This window comes from Sphaeramia orbicularis, unplaced genomic scaffold, assembly GCF_902148855.1.
Source record: "Sphaeramia orbicularis unplaced genomic scaffold, fSphaOr1.1, whole genome shotgun sequence".
NCBI classification, from domain to species: Eukaryota; Metazoa; Chordata; class Actinopteri; order Kurtiformes; family Apogonidae; genus Sphaeramia; species Sphaeramia orbicularis.
The window spans coordinates 212,474-228,017 of NW_021941568.1; the positions used below are offsets into that span (position 1 = coordinate 212,474).

The window sequence follows — 15,544 nt, forward strand, 5'->3', positions numbered from 1 at the left end:
ACATACAAAATTAGAAAAGAGTCATAAAAAACATGAGAAAAAAGAAGGCGGGGCTTAATAATAACCACACCCATCTGGTGCAAAGCCTACCCAGTGAATCTTTTGTTTTTGTTTTTTTTATGAGTGTAGTTGAACCACATTTCAATGCCAGACCTGACACGGGGGGGGCAAGAGAGAAGACGGTGGCACAGACCGTCACAAGAAAATATCAACAATACAAACAGTAACAACCATGGAGACTATTAGAATGGTAACAAGAACTGGAAAAAGAACTGAGTAAAACTGGGCAGAAGAGAGAAAAAAACAAAACTACAAAAAAATCTATAAGAACTATTAAATGATGAATATAAGAAAACATGAACAGAATATCATATACCACATTTGTCTAAATAATACCAGTAACAAAGAACCAAGTACATTAGTTCAAACTTCATCAAAAATCAAGTTTATTCAAAACTGTGAACAAACTTTGTAGACATCGTCCCGTGGTAAATACATATAAAACAAACAAACAAACATAAAATTAGAAAAGATTAATAAAAAAAGTGAGAAAAAGAAGGCAGGGCTTAATAATAACCACACCCATCCTGTGCAATACCTACCCAGTGATTCCATTTAAAATCTAATCCAAAATTTGTACCAAAATAAATCCAACCATTGTCATAAAGGCACGTTTAAAGAACACTCATGAACAGACGGGTGTGAAAAGTGTCAACGTCCAGAAACGAGCTAGAAAGAAATCTGACACCGAACGAATCCCCAAACATCTATAAATGCAAAGGAAACATCGGGTGGTTCTCCAGAACAACGGTGTGGGTCAGCTGATCCAGGTCTGGTTCATAGGGGGGTGGAGCTAAAGTGTCTGGAGGACACGCCCTCCTTTCAGTCCCGGATGAACTGGTGCATTGAACGTGTCACACTTGGACCTTTTTCTTGGACCTGTGGAACTTGGTCATATGTACGTTCAAATGAACCGCCTGTCGAAAGCGTTTCTCACATATCGAACAGCTGTAGGGTTTCTCTCCCGTGTGTAACATCATGTGTCTCCTTAATGAATAGGCTTTGGAAAACCTCAGGCCGCACTCAAAACAACAGTATGGTTTCTCTCCGATGTGGCTTCGGCTGTGACCGGTCAGTTCTGCTTTGGTTGGAAACTTTTTCCCACACTCAGTACAAGCGTACAGTTTCCCTTCTGTGTGCGACATCATGTGTCTATTCACTGACGACTTCACATAAAAGCCGTGGCCACATACTGGACAAGCGTACGGTTTCCCTTCTGCGTGAACTCTTCTGTGATCGTTTAAGTTTTTCCTAGAAACAAATATTTTGTCACAAACTGAACAGACAAAGTTCGGTTCTCCTGTCTCATTTATCAAACACTTCCGCAAATAAATTTTTGGCCTTAAACTGTTCTCACCTGCTGAGCAGCCGTAGGGTTTCTCTAGTGTGTGGACGTGGGGGTATGATGTCACATGGTGGGCGTGGCTAAAACTCGACACGTGGCCGTCCTCTGCTGAGTGGGCCATCATGTGACTCCTCAGCCCATTGGAGCAGCCCAGTCTGGGTCCGCCTCCCAGACCTCGATGTGGGGGGGCCGGTCCTCCACTGTCCTCCAGATGTGGGGGGGCCAGTCCTCCACAGTCCATGTCAGCGTCCTTCAGACTTGGACCGGTCCAGGGTTCCTCCTGTTCTTCAATGAGGGCTGGACCTGGACGCACCTGGTCCTGGTCCAGACCAGGTCTCGGGTCCTGCTCTGGGGGGACGTCTTCATTAACGGCCCAAAGCTGCTGCATGTCTGCAGGACATTCTACAGAGACAGACGAGACAGAGGACCAGGTTAGGACCCCTTTAACCCTTAAAGACCCTTACAGACCCAAACGTCCACCTTTAACCCTTTAACTCCTCCTGTCTCCTGGTGCGTTCAGGTGCTGTTGGTAAATCTCAGCTCTAATGGCTCCTGTACCTAAAACCAGGATGGGGCTCTGGTCCTGTTCTCGGTCCTTAACGGTGTACAGCGTCTCTGGTTCCTCTTCGATTCCGGGTGGATCCGGATCCTCCTGGTCCTGGTCCAGACTGAGCCTCGGGTCCTTCTGCTCTGGGGGGACGTGGTGTTTAAGCGCCCACAGCTGCTCCAAGTCTGCAAGACTGTCTGAAACACAGATGAACCCATCAGAACCAGAACCACCTGAACCCAGAACCACAACCATCTGAACTAGAACCAGAACCACCTGAACCCTGAACCATCAGAACCCAAAACCAGAACCATCTGATCCCAGAACCAAACCCATCAGACAGAGGAGGGGCTGAGTCTGCATACAGGGACCTGGTCCACAAGACCACCAGTTCTGGGAGGAGAACCACCTGGTCCTCAACACAGACAAAACAAAAGCCCTCATAGTGGACTTCAGGAGATGTGCCCCCCCCCCCCCCGGTCTATGAATTCAAATGTGCAATAACCTGTTGTTACCTCAGTACTCATTATTATTATTATTATTATTATTATTATTATTATTATTACTCTTTTTAAAATACTCTGTTTTACAAATGTGTATTTGTGTTTGTGCAGTAACTGTTTTTCATCTGTTTTATCTGTGTTTATGTTTGGTATCTGTCTTTTTTGTCATATCTTTACCTTTTTCTAACTCTTTTTCTGACTCAGGGCAACGCACCAGTATTCAGCTGGACCTGGACTCAAACGCACCAGTATTCAACTGGACCTGGACTCAAACGCACCAGTATTCAACTGGACCTGGACTCAAACGCACCAGTATTCAGCTGGACCTGGACTCAAACGCACCAGTATTCAACTGGACCTGGACTCAAACGCACCAGTATTCAACTGGACCTGGACTCAAACGCACCAGTATTCAACTGGACCTGGACTCAAACGCACCAGTATTCAACTGGACCTGGACTCAAACGCACCAGTATTCAACTGGACCTGGACTCAAACGCACCAGTATTCAACTGGACCTGGACTCAAACGCACCAGTATTCAACTGGACCTGGATTCAAACGCACCAGTATTCAACTGGACCTGGACTCAAACGCACCAGTATTCAGCTGGACCTGGACTCAAACGCACCAGTATTCAACTGGACCTGGACTCAAACGCACCAGTATTCAACTGGACCTGGACTCAAACGCACCAGTATTCAGCTGGACCTGGACTCAAACGCACCAGTATTCAACTGGACCTGGACTCAAACGCACCAGTATTCAACTGGACCTGGACTCAAACGCACCAGTATTCAACTGGACCTGGACTCAAACGCACCAGTATTCAGCTGGACCTGGACTCAAACGCACCAGTATTCAACTGGACCTGGACTCAAACGCACCAGTATTCAACTGGACCTGGACTCAAACGCACCAGTATTCAACTGGACCTGGACTCAAACGCACCAGTATGCAACTGGACCTGGACTCAAACGCACCAGTATTCAGCTGGACCTGGACTCAAACGCACCAGTATTCAACTGGACCTGGACTCAAACGCACCAGTATTCAACTGGACCTGGACTCAAACGCACCAGTATTCAACTGGACCTGGACTCAAACGCACCAGTATTCAACTGGACCTGGACTCAAACGCACCAGTATTCAACTGGACCTGGACTCGAACGCACCAGTATTCAACTGGACCTGGACTCAAACGCACCAGTATGCAACTGGACCTGGACTCAAACGCACCAGTATTCAGCTGGACCTGGACTCAAACGCACCAGTATTCAACTGGACCTGGACTCAAACGCACCAGTATTCAACTGGACCTGGACTCAAACGCACCAGTATTCAACTGGACCTGGACTCAAACGCACCAGTATGCAACTGGACCTGGACTCAAACGCACCAGTATTCAACTGGACCTGGACTCAAACGCACCAGTATGCAACTGGACCTGGACTCAAACGCACCAGTATTCAACTGGACCTGGACTCAAACGCACCAGTATTCAACTGGACCTGGACTCAAACGCACCAGTATTCAACTGGACCTGGACTCAAACGCACCAGTATTCAACTGGACCTGGACTCAAACGCACCAGTATTCAGCTGGACCTGGACTCAAACGCACCAGTATTCAACTGGACCTGGACTCGAACGCACCAGTATTCAACTGGACCTGGACTCAAACGCACCAGTATTCAACTGGACCTGGACTCAAACGCACCAGTATTCAACTGGACCTGGACTCAAACGCACCAGTATTCAACTGGACCTGGACTCAAACGCACCAGTATTCAACTGGACCTGGACTCAAACGCACCAGTATGCAACTGGACCTGGACTCGAACGCACCAGTATTCAGCTGGACCTGGACTCAAACGCACCAGTATTCAACTGGACCTGGACTCAAACGCACCAGTATTCAACTGGACCTGGACTCAAACGCACCAGTATTCAGCTGGACCTGGACTCAAACGCACCAGTATTCAACTGGACCTGGACTCAAACGCACCAGTATTCAACTGGACCTGGACTCAAACGCACCAGTATTCAACTGGACCTGGACTCAAACGCACCAGTATTCAACTGGACCTGGACTCAAACGCACCACCGTTCCTTTGTTCCATCTGGTACCAGGAGCAGAGCGGAGTGGGCGGAGCCTTAACATAAACATGAGCACATGATGAAATACTCAGAGTCTGAGCCACATTGTCCATGGGCCCAGACCAGATATTTGAGATCGTGGTCCCACCAAAGGGGGCCAGACCTTTGTGGTACCCTTCTGTTAGTAGTTCATATATGTGTCCTAAACCATGACAGCCTTTCCACAGCAGGAGTTTGGTCCTGATTCTACAGAACCTGGTTTTTTCCAAAGCATGTGTCATTACTCTTAATATCGTCTGGTGGTTTTTGTGAATTCTTTCACCTTTTCCTGTGAAAATGCAGTGGAATTGGTCCAAGATAAGGTTGTGACATTACGTTCTGCTTCTACTTTTCAGATTTTATAGGAAGATGTTACAAGTGATGGTTTCTTTCAGAAAATGGCAGATGTTTTCATTCCATTTGAGCACCGCATCTGAGGAGAGTAAATATGAATGTTTATGTAAGACTGAGTCCACACAGAGTTGAGACTGAAATAAGTGAAGTGATGATACATTCTCTTTTCCCCAGAGTGGATCCGGATCTCCAGAGTGGATCCGGATCTCCAGAGTGGATCCGGATCTCCAGAGTGGATCCGGATCTCCAGAGTGGGACAAGTTGAGTTTGAACATCAGAGAACATTCATGTGAGCCTGTGTTCGAACCCTGGAAAGAACCAAGAAAATGAACAAAAAAAGAAAGAATATGATCCAAAAAGAACACAAACAAACCAAACACAAACCAAAGTGAATAACCTAATCCTGCAGTTGAACTCAAGGGTCAAAGGTCAACCCCTGCAGACCCGCTGAAGGTGCGTTCAGGTGCTGCTGGGAAATGTCAGCTCCTTCTGCTGAAACTGGACCCACAGGCTCCTGTAGACCTTCAGCTGATCCACCACCTGAACCCACGCCCAGCTGGGGGGTGGGTGGAGACCCTAAACCCAAGCCCTGACCCCCATCTGGACCCTGGAGCCTCCGTTTCCCATAATGCACGTCTGTACCTAACACTGGGATGTGCTGCATCACACACCGAAGGCGTCCTCCCTCCACCCGGCTCCACGACGCCTCCTTCTCCTCTTTAATGGGGGTCGGCTCCGAGTCCTTCTGGTCCAGGCCGGGGTTCCGGCTCTGGTCCAGACCAGGATTCTGGCTCTGGTCCAGACCGGGGTTCTGGCTCTGGTCCAGACCGGGGTTCTGGCTCTGGTCCAGACAAGGGTTCCAGATCTGCTCATGGGGAACCTTGTCTTTAACCACCAACAGATGATCGACGTCTGCAGAGACAAAGAAAAGACAGGAGACGGGTCACATGGATCTGATCTGGACCAACAGAGACCTGATCTGGACCAACAGAGACCTGATCTGGACCAGCAGAGACCTGATCTGGACCAACAGAGACCTGATCTGGACCAGCAGAGACCTGATCTGGACCAGCAGAGACCTGATCTGGACCAACAGAGACCTGATCTGGACCAGCAGAGACCTGATCTGGACCAGCAGAGACCTGATCTGGACCAACAGAGACCTGATCTGGACCAGCAGAGACCTGATCTGGACCAGCAGAGACCTGATCTGGACCAGCAGAGACCTGATGTGGACCAACAGAGACCTGATCTGGACCAGCAGAGACCTGACCTGGACCAGCAGAGACCCACTTTAACTCCAGGCTAATAAAGGGTTCATATGTACACAGGGTTTTTCATCCAGTTAAAATAATAGAAAATGTTTTATTCTTTAGTTTTTGTCTGATTGACTCCAACACCAGTTCCTATTCTGATTGGTTCCAGGTCAAAGGTCAAAGGTGTCAGTGTGTTTTTGGACTCACCTGGTAGAAGGGTGTTAGTGTAGGAATTTAACAATGTTTATTATGGGATGGATTTAGTGGATGGATCAGAATTTAAACTGAAGGGAAAAGTGGATGAACTGTGTAGAGATGGACCTGCTGCGGAGTCTGGAGTTAAACTGAGGAGGAGTTAGAACCAAACTGAGTTAAACTAAACTGAGTTAAAACTAAACTGAGTTAAAACTAAACTGAGTTAGAACTAAACTGAGTTAGAACCAAACTGAGTTAAACTAAACTGAGTTAAAACTAAACTGAGTTAAAACTAAACTGAGTTAGAACCAAACTGAGTTAAACTAAACTGAGTTAAAACTAAACTGAGTTAAAACTAAACTGAGTTAGAACCAAACTGAGTTAAACTAAACTGAGTTAAAACTAAACTGAGTTAAAACTAAACTGAGTTAGAACTAAACTGAGTTAGAACCAAACTGAGTTAAACTAAACTGAGTTAAAACTAAACTGAGTTAAAACTAAACTGAGTTAAAACTAAACTGAGTAAGAACCAAACTGAGTTAAACTAAACTGAGTTAAAACTAAACTGAGTTAAACTAAACTGAGTTAAAACTAAACTGAGTTAAAACTAAACTGAGTTAAACTAAACTGAGTTAAAACTAAACTGAGTTAGAACCAAACTGAGTTAAACTAAACTGAGTTAAAACTAAACTGAGTTAAAACTAAACTGAGTTAAACTAAACTGAGTTAAAACTAAACTGAGTTAAACTAAACTGAGTTAAAACTAAACTGAGTTAAAACTAAACTGAGTTAAAACTAAACTGAGTTAGAACCAAACTGAGTTAAACTAAACTGAGTTAAAACTAAACTGAGTTAGAACCAAACTGAGTTAAACTAAACTGAGTTAAAACTAAACTGAGTTAAAACTAAACTGAGTTAAAACTAAACTGAGTTAGAACCAAACTGAGTTAAACTAAACTGAGTTAAAACTAAACTGAGTTAAAACTAAACTGAGATAGAACCAAACTGAGTTAAACTAAACTGAGTTAAAACTAAACTGAGTTAAACTAAACTGAGTTAAAACTAAACTGAGTTAAACTAAACTGAGTTAAAACTAAACTGAGTTAAAACTAAACTGAGTTAAAACTAAACTGAGTTAGAACCAAACTGAGTTAAACTAAACTGAGTTAAAACTAAACTGAGTTAAACTAAACTGAGTTAAAACTAAACTGAGTTAAAACTAAACTGAGTTAGAACCAAACTGAGTTAAACTAAACTGAGTTAAAACTAAACTGAGTTAAAACTAAACTGAGTTAGAACCAAACTGAGTTAAACTAAACTGAGTTAAAACTAAACTGAGTTAAAACTAAACTGAGTTAGAACCAAACTGAGTTAAACTAAACTGAGTTAAAACTAAACTGAGTTAAACTAAACTGAGTTAAAACTAAACTGAGTTAAAACTAAACTGAGTTAAAACTAAACTGAGTTAGAACCAAACTGAGTTAAACTAAACTGAGTTAAAACTAAACTGAGTTAAAACCAAACTGAGTTAAACTAAACTGAGTTAAAACTAAACTGAGTTAAAACTAAACTGAGTTAGAACCAAACTGAGTTAAACTAAACTGAGTTAAAACTAAACTGAGTTAAAACTAAACTGAGTTAAAACTAAACTGAGTTAGAACCAAACTGAGTTAAACTAAACTGAGTTAAAACTAAACTGAGTTAAAACTAAACTGAGTTAAACTAAACTGAGTTAAAACTAAACTGAGTTAAAACTAAACTGAGTTAGAACCAAACTGAGTTAAACTAAACTGAGTTGAAACTAAACTGAGTTAAACTAAACTGAGTTAAAACTAAACTGAGTTAAAACTAAACTGAGTTAGAACCAAACTGAGTTAAACTAAACTGAGTTAAAACTAAACTGAGTTAAAACTAAACTGAGTTAGAACCAAACTGAATTAAACTAAACTGAGTTAAAACTAAACTGAGTTAAACTAAACTGAGTTAAAACCAAACTGAGTTAAAACCAAACTGAGTTAGAACCAAACTGAGTTAAACTAAACTGAGTTAAAACTAAACTGAGTTAAAACTAAACTGAGTTAGAACCAAACTGAGTTAAACTAAACTGAGTTAAAACTAAACTGAGTTAGAACCAAACTGAGTTAAACTAAACTGAGTTAAAACTAAACTGAGTTAAAACTAAACTGAGTTAAAACTAAACTGAGTTAGAACCAAACTGAGTTAAACTAAACTGAGTTAAAACTAAACTGAGTTAAAACTAAACTGAGTTAGAACCAAACTGAGTTAAACTAAACTGAGTTAAAACTAAACTGAGTTAAAACTAAACTGAGTTAGAACCAAACTGAGTTAAACTAAACTGAGTTAAAACTAAACTGAGTTAAAACTAAACTGAGTAAGAACCAAACTGAGTTAAACTAAACTGAGTTAAAACTAAACTGAGTTAAAACTAAACTGAGTTAGGACCAAACTGAGTTAAACTAAACTGAGTTAAAACTAAACTGAGTTTAAACTAAACTGAGTTAGAACCAAACTGAGTTAAACTAAACTGAGTTAAAACTAAACTGAGTTAAAACTAAACTGAGTTAGAACCAAACTGAGTTAAACTAAACTGAGTTAAAACTAAACTGAGTTAAAACTAAACTGAGTTAGAACCAAACTGAGTTAAACTAAACTGAGTTAAAACTAAACTGAGTTAAAACTAAACTGAGTTAAAACTAAACTGAGTTAGAACCAAACTGAGTTAAAACTAAACTGAGCTAAAACTAAACTGAGTTAAAACTAAACTGAGTTAGAACTAAACTGAGTTAAAACTAAACTGAGTTAGAACTAAACTGAGTTAAAACCAAACTGAGTTAAACTAAACTGAGTTAAAACTAAATTGAATTAAAACTAAACTGAGTTAGAACCAAACTGAGTTAAACTAAACTGAGTTAAAACTAAACTGAGTTAAAACTAAACTGAGTTAGAACTAAACTGAGTTAAAACCAAACTGAGGTAAAACTAAATTGAGTTAAAACTAAACTGAGTTAGAACCAAACTGAGTTAAACTAAACTGAGTTAAAACTAAACTGAGTTAAAACTAAACTGAGTTAGAACTAAACTGAGTTAAACTAAACTGAGTTAAAACTAAACTGAGTTAGAACTAAACTGAGTTAAAACTAAACTGAGTTAGAACTAAACTGAGTTAAAACCAAACTGAGTTAAAACTAAACTGAGTTAAAACTAAATTGAGTTAAAACCAAACTGAGTTAAAACTAAACTGAGTTAGAACTAAACTGAGTTAAAACTAAATTGAGTTAAAACTAAACTGAGTTAAAACCAAACTGAGTTAAAACTAAACTGAGTTAGAACTAAACTGAGTTAGAACCAAACTGAGTTAGAACTAAATTGAGTTAAAACCAAACTGTGTTAAAACCAAACTGAGTTAAAACCAAACTGAGTTAGAACCAAACTGAGTTAAAACCAAACTGAGTTAAAACCAAACTGAGTTAAAACTAAACTGAGTTAAAACTAAACTGAGTTAAAACCAAACTGAGTTAAAACTAAACTGAGTTAAACTAAACTGAGTTAAAACTAAACTGAGTTAAAACTAAACTGAGTTAAAACTAAACTGAGTTAGAACCAAACTGAGTTAAACTAAACTGAGTTAAAACTAAACTGAGTTAAAACTAAACTGAGTTAGAACCAAACTGAGTTAAACTAAACTGAGTTAAAACCAAACTGAGTTAAAACTAAACTGAGTTAGAACCAAACTGAGTTAAACTAAACTGAGTTAAAACTAAACTGAGTTAAATTAAACTGAGTTAAATTAAACTGAGTTAAAACTAAACTGAGTTAAAACTAAACTGAGTTAAAACTAAACTGAGTTAGAACCAAACTGAGTTAAACTAAACTGAGTTAAAACTAAACTGAGTTAAAACTAAACTGAGTTAGAACCAAACTGAGTTAAACTAAACTGAGTTAAAACTAAACTGAGTTAAAACTAAACTGAGTTAGAACCAAACTGAGTTAAACTAAACTGAGTTAAAACTAAACTGAGTTAAAACTAAACTGAGTTAAAACTAAACTGAGTTAGAACCAAACTGAGTTAAACTAAACTGAGTTAAAACTAAACTGAGTTAAAACTAAACTGAGTTAGAACCAAACTGAGTTAAACTAAACTGAGTTAAAACTAAACTGAGTTAAACTAAACTGAGTTAAAACTAAACTGAGTTAAAACTAAACTGAGTTAGAACCAAACTGAGTTAAACTAAACTGAGTTAAAACTAAACTGAGTTAAAACTAAACTGAGTTAGAACCAAACTGAGTTAAACTAAACTGAGTTAAAACTAAACTGAGTTAAACTAAACTGAGTTAAAACTAAACTGAGTTAAAACTAAACTGAGTTAAAACTAAACTGAGTTAGAACCAAACTGAGTTAAACTAAACTGAGTTAAAACTAAACTGAGTTAAAACTAAACTGAGTTAGAACCAAACTGAGTTAAACTAAACTGAGTTAAAACTAAACTGAGTTAAAACTAAACTGAGTTAGAACCAAACTGAGTTAAACTAAACTGAGTTAAAACTAAACTGAGTTAAAACTAAACTGAGTTAAACTAAACTGAGTTAAAACTAAACTGAGTAAAAACTAAACTGAGTTAGAACCAAACTGAGTTAAACTAAACTGAGTTAAAACTAAACTGAGTTAAAACTAAACTGAGTTAAAACTAAACTGAGTTAGAACCAAACTGAGTTAAACTAAACTGAGTTAAAACTAAACTGAGTTAAAACTAAACTGAGTTAGAACCAAACTGAGTTAAACTAAACTGAGTTAAAACTAAACTGAGTTAAAACTAAACTGAGTTAGAACCAAACTGAGTTAAACTAAACTGAGTTAAAACTAAACTGAGTTAAAACTAAACTGAGTTAGAACCAAACTGAGTTAAACTAAACTGAGTTAAAACTAAACTGAGTTAAAACTAAACTGAGTTAGAACCAAACTGAGTTAAACTAAACTGAGTTAAAACTAAACTGAGTTAGAACCAAACTGAGTTAAACTAAACTGAGTTAAAACTAAACTGAGTTAAAACTAAACTGAGTTAGAACTAAACTGAGTTAAAACTAAACTGAGTTAGAACTAAACTGAGTTAAAACCAAACTGAGTTAAACTAAACTGAGTTAAAACTAAATTGAATTAAAACTAAACTGAGTTAGAACCAAACTGAGTTAAACTAAACTGAGTTAAAACTAAACTGAGTTAAAACTAAACTGAGTTAGAACTAAACTGAGTTAAAACCAAACTGAGGTAAAACTAAATTGAGTTAAAACTAAACTGAGTTAGAACCAAACTGAGTTAAACTAAACTGAGTTAAAACTAAACTGAGTTAGAACTAAACTGAGTTAAACTAAACTGAGTTAAAACTAAACTGAGTTAGAACTAAACTGAGTTAAAACTAAACTGAGTTAAACTAAACTGAGTTAAAACTAAATTGAGTTAAAACCAAACTGAGTTAAAACCAAACTGAGTTAAAACTAAACTGAGTTAGAACTAAACTGAGTTAAAACTAAATTGAGTTAAAACTAAACTGAGTTAAAACCAAACTGAGTTAAAACTAAACTGAGTTAGAACTAAACTGAGTTAGAACCAAACTGAGTTAGAACTAAATTGAGTTAAAACCAAACTGAGTTAAAACCAAACTGAGTTAAAACCAAACTGAGTTAGAACCAAACTGAGTTAAAACCAAACTGAGTTAAAACCAAACTGAGTTAAAACTAAACTGAGTTAGAACCAAACTGAGTTAGAACCAAACTGAGTTAAAACTAAACTGAGTTAAAACTAAACTGAGTTAAAACTAAATTGAGTTAAAACCAAACTGAGTTAAAACCAAACTGAGTTAAAACCAAACTGAGTTAGAACCAAACTGAGTTAAAACCAAACTGAGTTAAAACCAAACTGAGTTAAAACTAAATTGAGTTAAAACCAAACTGAGTTAAAACCAAACTGAGTTAAAACCAAACTGAGTTAGAACCAAACTGAGTTAAAACCAAACTGAGTTAAAACCAAACTGAGTTAAAACTAAACTGAGTTAAAACTAAACTGAGTTAGAACCAAACTGAGTTAAAACTAAACTGAGTTAAAACTAAATTGAGTTAAAACCAAACTGAGTTAAAACTAAACTGAGTTAAACTAAACTGAGTTAAAACTAAACTGAGTTAAAACTAAACTGAGTTAGAACTAAACTGAGTTAAAACTAAACTGAGTTAGAACTAAACTGAGTTAAAACCAAACTGAGTTAAAACTAAACTGAGTTAAAACTAAATTGAGTTAAAACCAAACTGAGTTAAACTAAACTGAGTTAAAACTAAACTGAGTTAGAACCAAACTGAGTTAAACTAAACTGAGTTAAAACTAAACTGAGTTAAAACTAAACTGAGTTAAAACTAAACTGAGTTAGAACCAAACTGAGTTAAACTAAACTGAGTTAAAACTAAACTGAGTTAGAACCAAACTGAGTTAAACTAAACTGAGTTAAAACTAAACTGAGTTAAAACTAAACTGAGTTAGAACCAAACTGAGTTAAACTAAACTGAGTTAAAACTAAACTGAGTTAAACTAAACTGAGTTAAAACTAAACTGAGTTAAAACTAAACTGAGTTAAAACTAAACTGAGTTAGAACCAAACTGAGTTAAACTAAACTGAGTTAAAACTAAACTGAGTTAAAACTAAACTGAGTTAGAACCAAACTGAGTTAAACTAAACTGAGTTAAAACTAAACTGAGTTAAAACTAAACTGAGTTAGAACCAAACTGAGTTAAACTAAACTGAGTTAAAACTAAACTGAGTTAAAACTAAACTGAGTTAAACTAAACTGAGTAAAAACTAAACTGAGTTAAAACTAAACTGAGTTAGAACCAAACTGAGTTAAACTAAACTGAGTTAAAACTAAACAGAGTTAAAACTAAACTGAGTTAAAACTAAACTGAGTTAGAACCAAACTGAGTTAAACTAAACTGAGTTAAAACTAAACTGAGTTAGAACCAAACTGAGTTAAACTAAACTGAGTTAAAACTAAACTGAGTTAAAACTAAACTGAGTTAGAACCAAACTGAGTTAAACTAAACTGAGTTAAAACCAAACTGAGTTAAAACTAAACTGAGTTAGAACCAAACTGAGTTAAACTAAACTGAGTTAAAACTAAACTGAGTTAGAACCAAACTGAGTTAAACTAAACTGAGTTAAAACTAAACTGAGTTAAAACTAAACTGAGTTAGAACCAAACTGAGTTAAACTAAACTGAGTTAAACTAAACTGAGTTAAAACTAAACTGAGTTAAAACTAAACTGAGTTAGAACCAAACTGAGTTAAACTAAACTGAGTTAAAACTAAACTGAGTTAAAACTAAACTGAGTTAGAACCAAACTGAGTTAAACTAAACTGAGTTAAAACTAAACTGAGTTAAAACTAAACTGAGTTAGAACTAAACTGAGTTAAAACTAAACTGAGTTAGAACTAAACTGAGTTAGAACCAAACTGAGTTAAACTAAACTGAGTTAAAACTAAATTGAATTAAAACTAAACTGAGTTAGAACCAAACTGAGTTAAACTAAACTGAGTTAAAACTAAACTGAGTTAAAACTAAACTGAGTTAGAACTAAACTGAGTTAAAACCAAACTGAGGTAAAACTAAATTGAGTTAAAACTAAACTGAGTTAGAACCAAACTGAGTTAAACTAAACTGAGTTAAAACTAAACTGAGTTAGAACTAAACTGAGTTAAACTAAACTGAGTTAAAACTAAACTGAGTTAGAACTAAACTGAGTTAAAACTAAACTGAGTTAAAACTAAACTGAGTTAAAACTAAATTGAGTTAAAACCAAACTGAGTTAAAACCAAACTGAGTTAAAACTAAACTGAGTTAGAACTAAACTGAGTTAAAACAAAATTGAGTTAAAACTAAACTGAATTAAAACCAAACTGAGTTAAAACTAAACTGAGTTAGAACTAAACTGAGTTAGAACCAAACTGAGTTAGAACTAAATTGAGTTAAAACCAAACTGAGTTAAAACCAAACTGAGTTAAAACCAAACTGAGTTAGAACCAAACTGAGTTAAAACCAAACTGAGTTAAAACCAAACTGAGTTAAAACTAAACTGAGTTAGAACCAAACTGAGTTAGAACCAAACTGAGTTAAAACTAAACTGAGTTAAAACTAAACTGAGTTAAAACTAAATTGAGTTAAAACCAAACTGAGTTAAAACCAAACTGAGTTAAAACCAAACTGAGTTAGAACCAAACTGAGTTAAAACCAAACTGAGTTAAAACTAAACTGAGTTAAACTAAACTGAGTTAAAACTAAACTGAGTTAAAACTAAACTGAGTTAGAACTAAACTGAGTTAAAACTAAACTGAGTTAGAACTAAACTGAGTTAGAACCAAACTGAGTTAAAACCAAACTGAGTTAAAACCAAACTGAGTTAAAACTAAACTGAGTTAGAACCAAACTGAGTTAGAACCAAACTGAGTTAAAACTAAACTGAGTTAAAACTAAACTGAGTTAAAACTAAACTGAGTTAAAACTAAACTGAGTTAGAACCAAACTGAGTTAAAACTAAACTGAGTTAAAACTAAATTGAGTTAAAACCAAACTGAGTTAAAACTAAACTGAGTTAAACTAAACTGAGTTAAAACTAAACTGAGTTAAAACTAAACTGAGTTAGAACTAAACTGAGTTAAAACTAAACTGAGTTAGAACTAAACTGAGTTAAAACCAAACTGAGTTAAAACTAAACTGAGTTAAAACTAAATTGAGTTAAAACCAAACTGAGTTAAAACTAAACTGAGTTAGAACTAAACTGAGTTAAAACTAAATTGAGTTAAAACTAAACTGAGTAAAAACTAAACTGAGTTAGAACTAAACTGAGTTAGAACCAAACTGAGTTAAAACTAAACTGAGTTAAAACCAAACTGAGTTAGAACCAAACTGAGTTAGAACCAAACTGAGTTAGAACCAAACTGAGTTAAAACCAAACTGAGTTAAAACTAAACTGAGTTAAAACTAAACTGAGTTAGAACCAAACTGAGTTAAAACTAAACTGAGTTAAAACTAAACTGAGTTAAAACTAAACTGATTTAAACTAAACTGAGTTAAAACCAAACTGAGTTAAAA

General features: G+C 36.6%; 1 protein-coding gene across 3 annotated transcripts in view; it reads right to left on the minus strand.

Annotated features, from left to right (window-relative positions):
• The window catches only part of LOC115416125 (zinc finger protein 358-like), a 28,708-nt gene continuing 13,164 nt past the window's right edge, over nt 1-15,544 (minus strand). The window contains exons 2-5 of one of the 3 annotated variants that reach the window (XM_030129842.1): nt 5,808-5,858; nt 5,589-5,711; nt 1,964-2,149; nt 1-1,807 (exon numbers count right to left, since the gene is read on the minus strand). In XM_030129842.1, coding sequence (XP_029985702.1) covers nt 915-1,807; nt 1,964-2,149; nt 5,589-5,711; nt 5,808-5,858 — 1,253 coding nt within the window. In that variant the 3' untranslated portion in view covers nt 1-914. Of the gene's footprint in view, nt 1,808-1,963; nt 2,150-5,588; nt 5,859-15,544 lie in introns of all 3 variants that reach the window. The other 2 variants (XM_030129843.1, XM_030129841.1) reach the window with 2 other exon arrangements.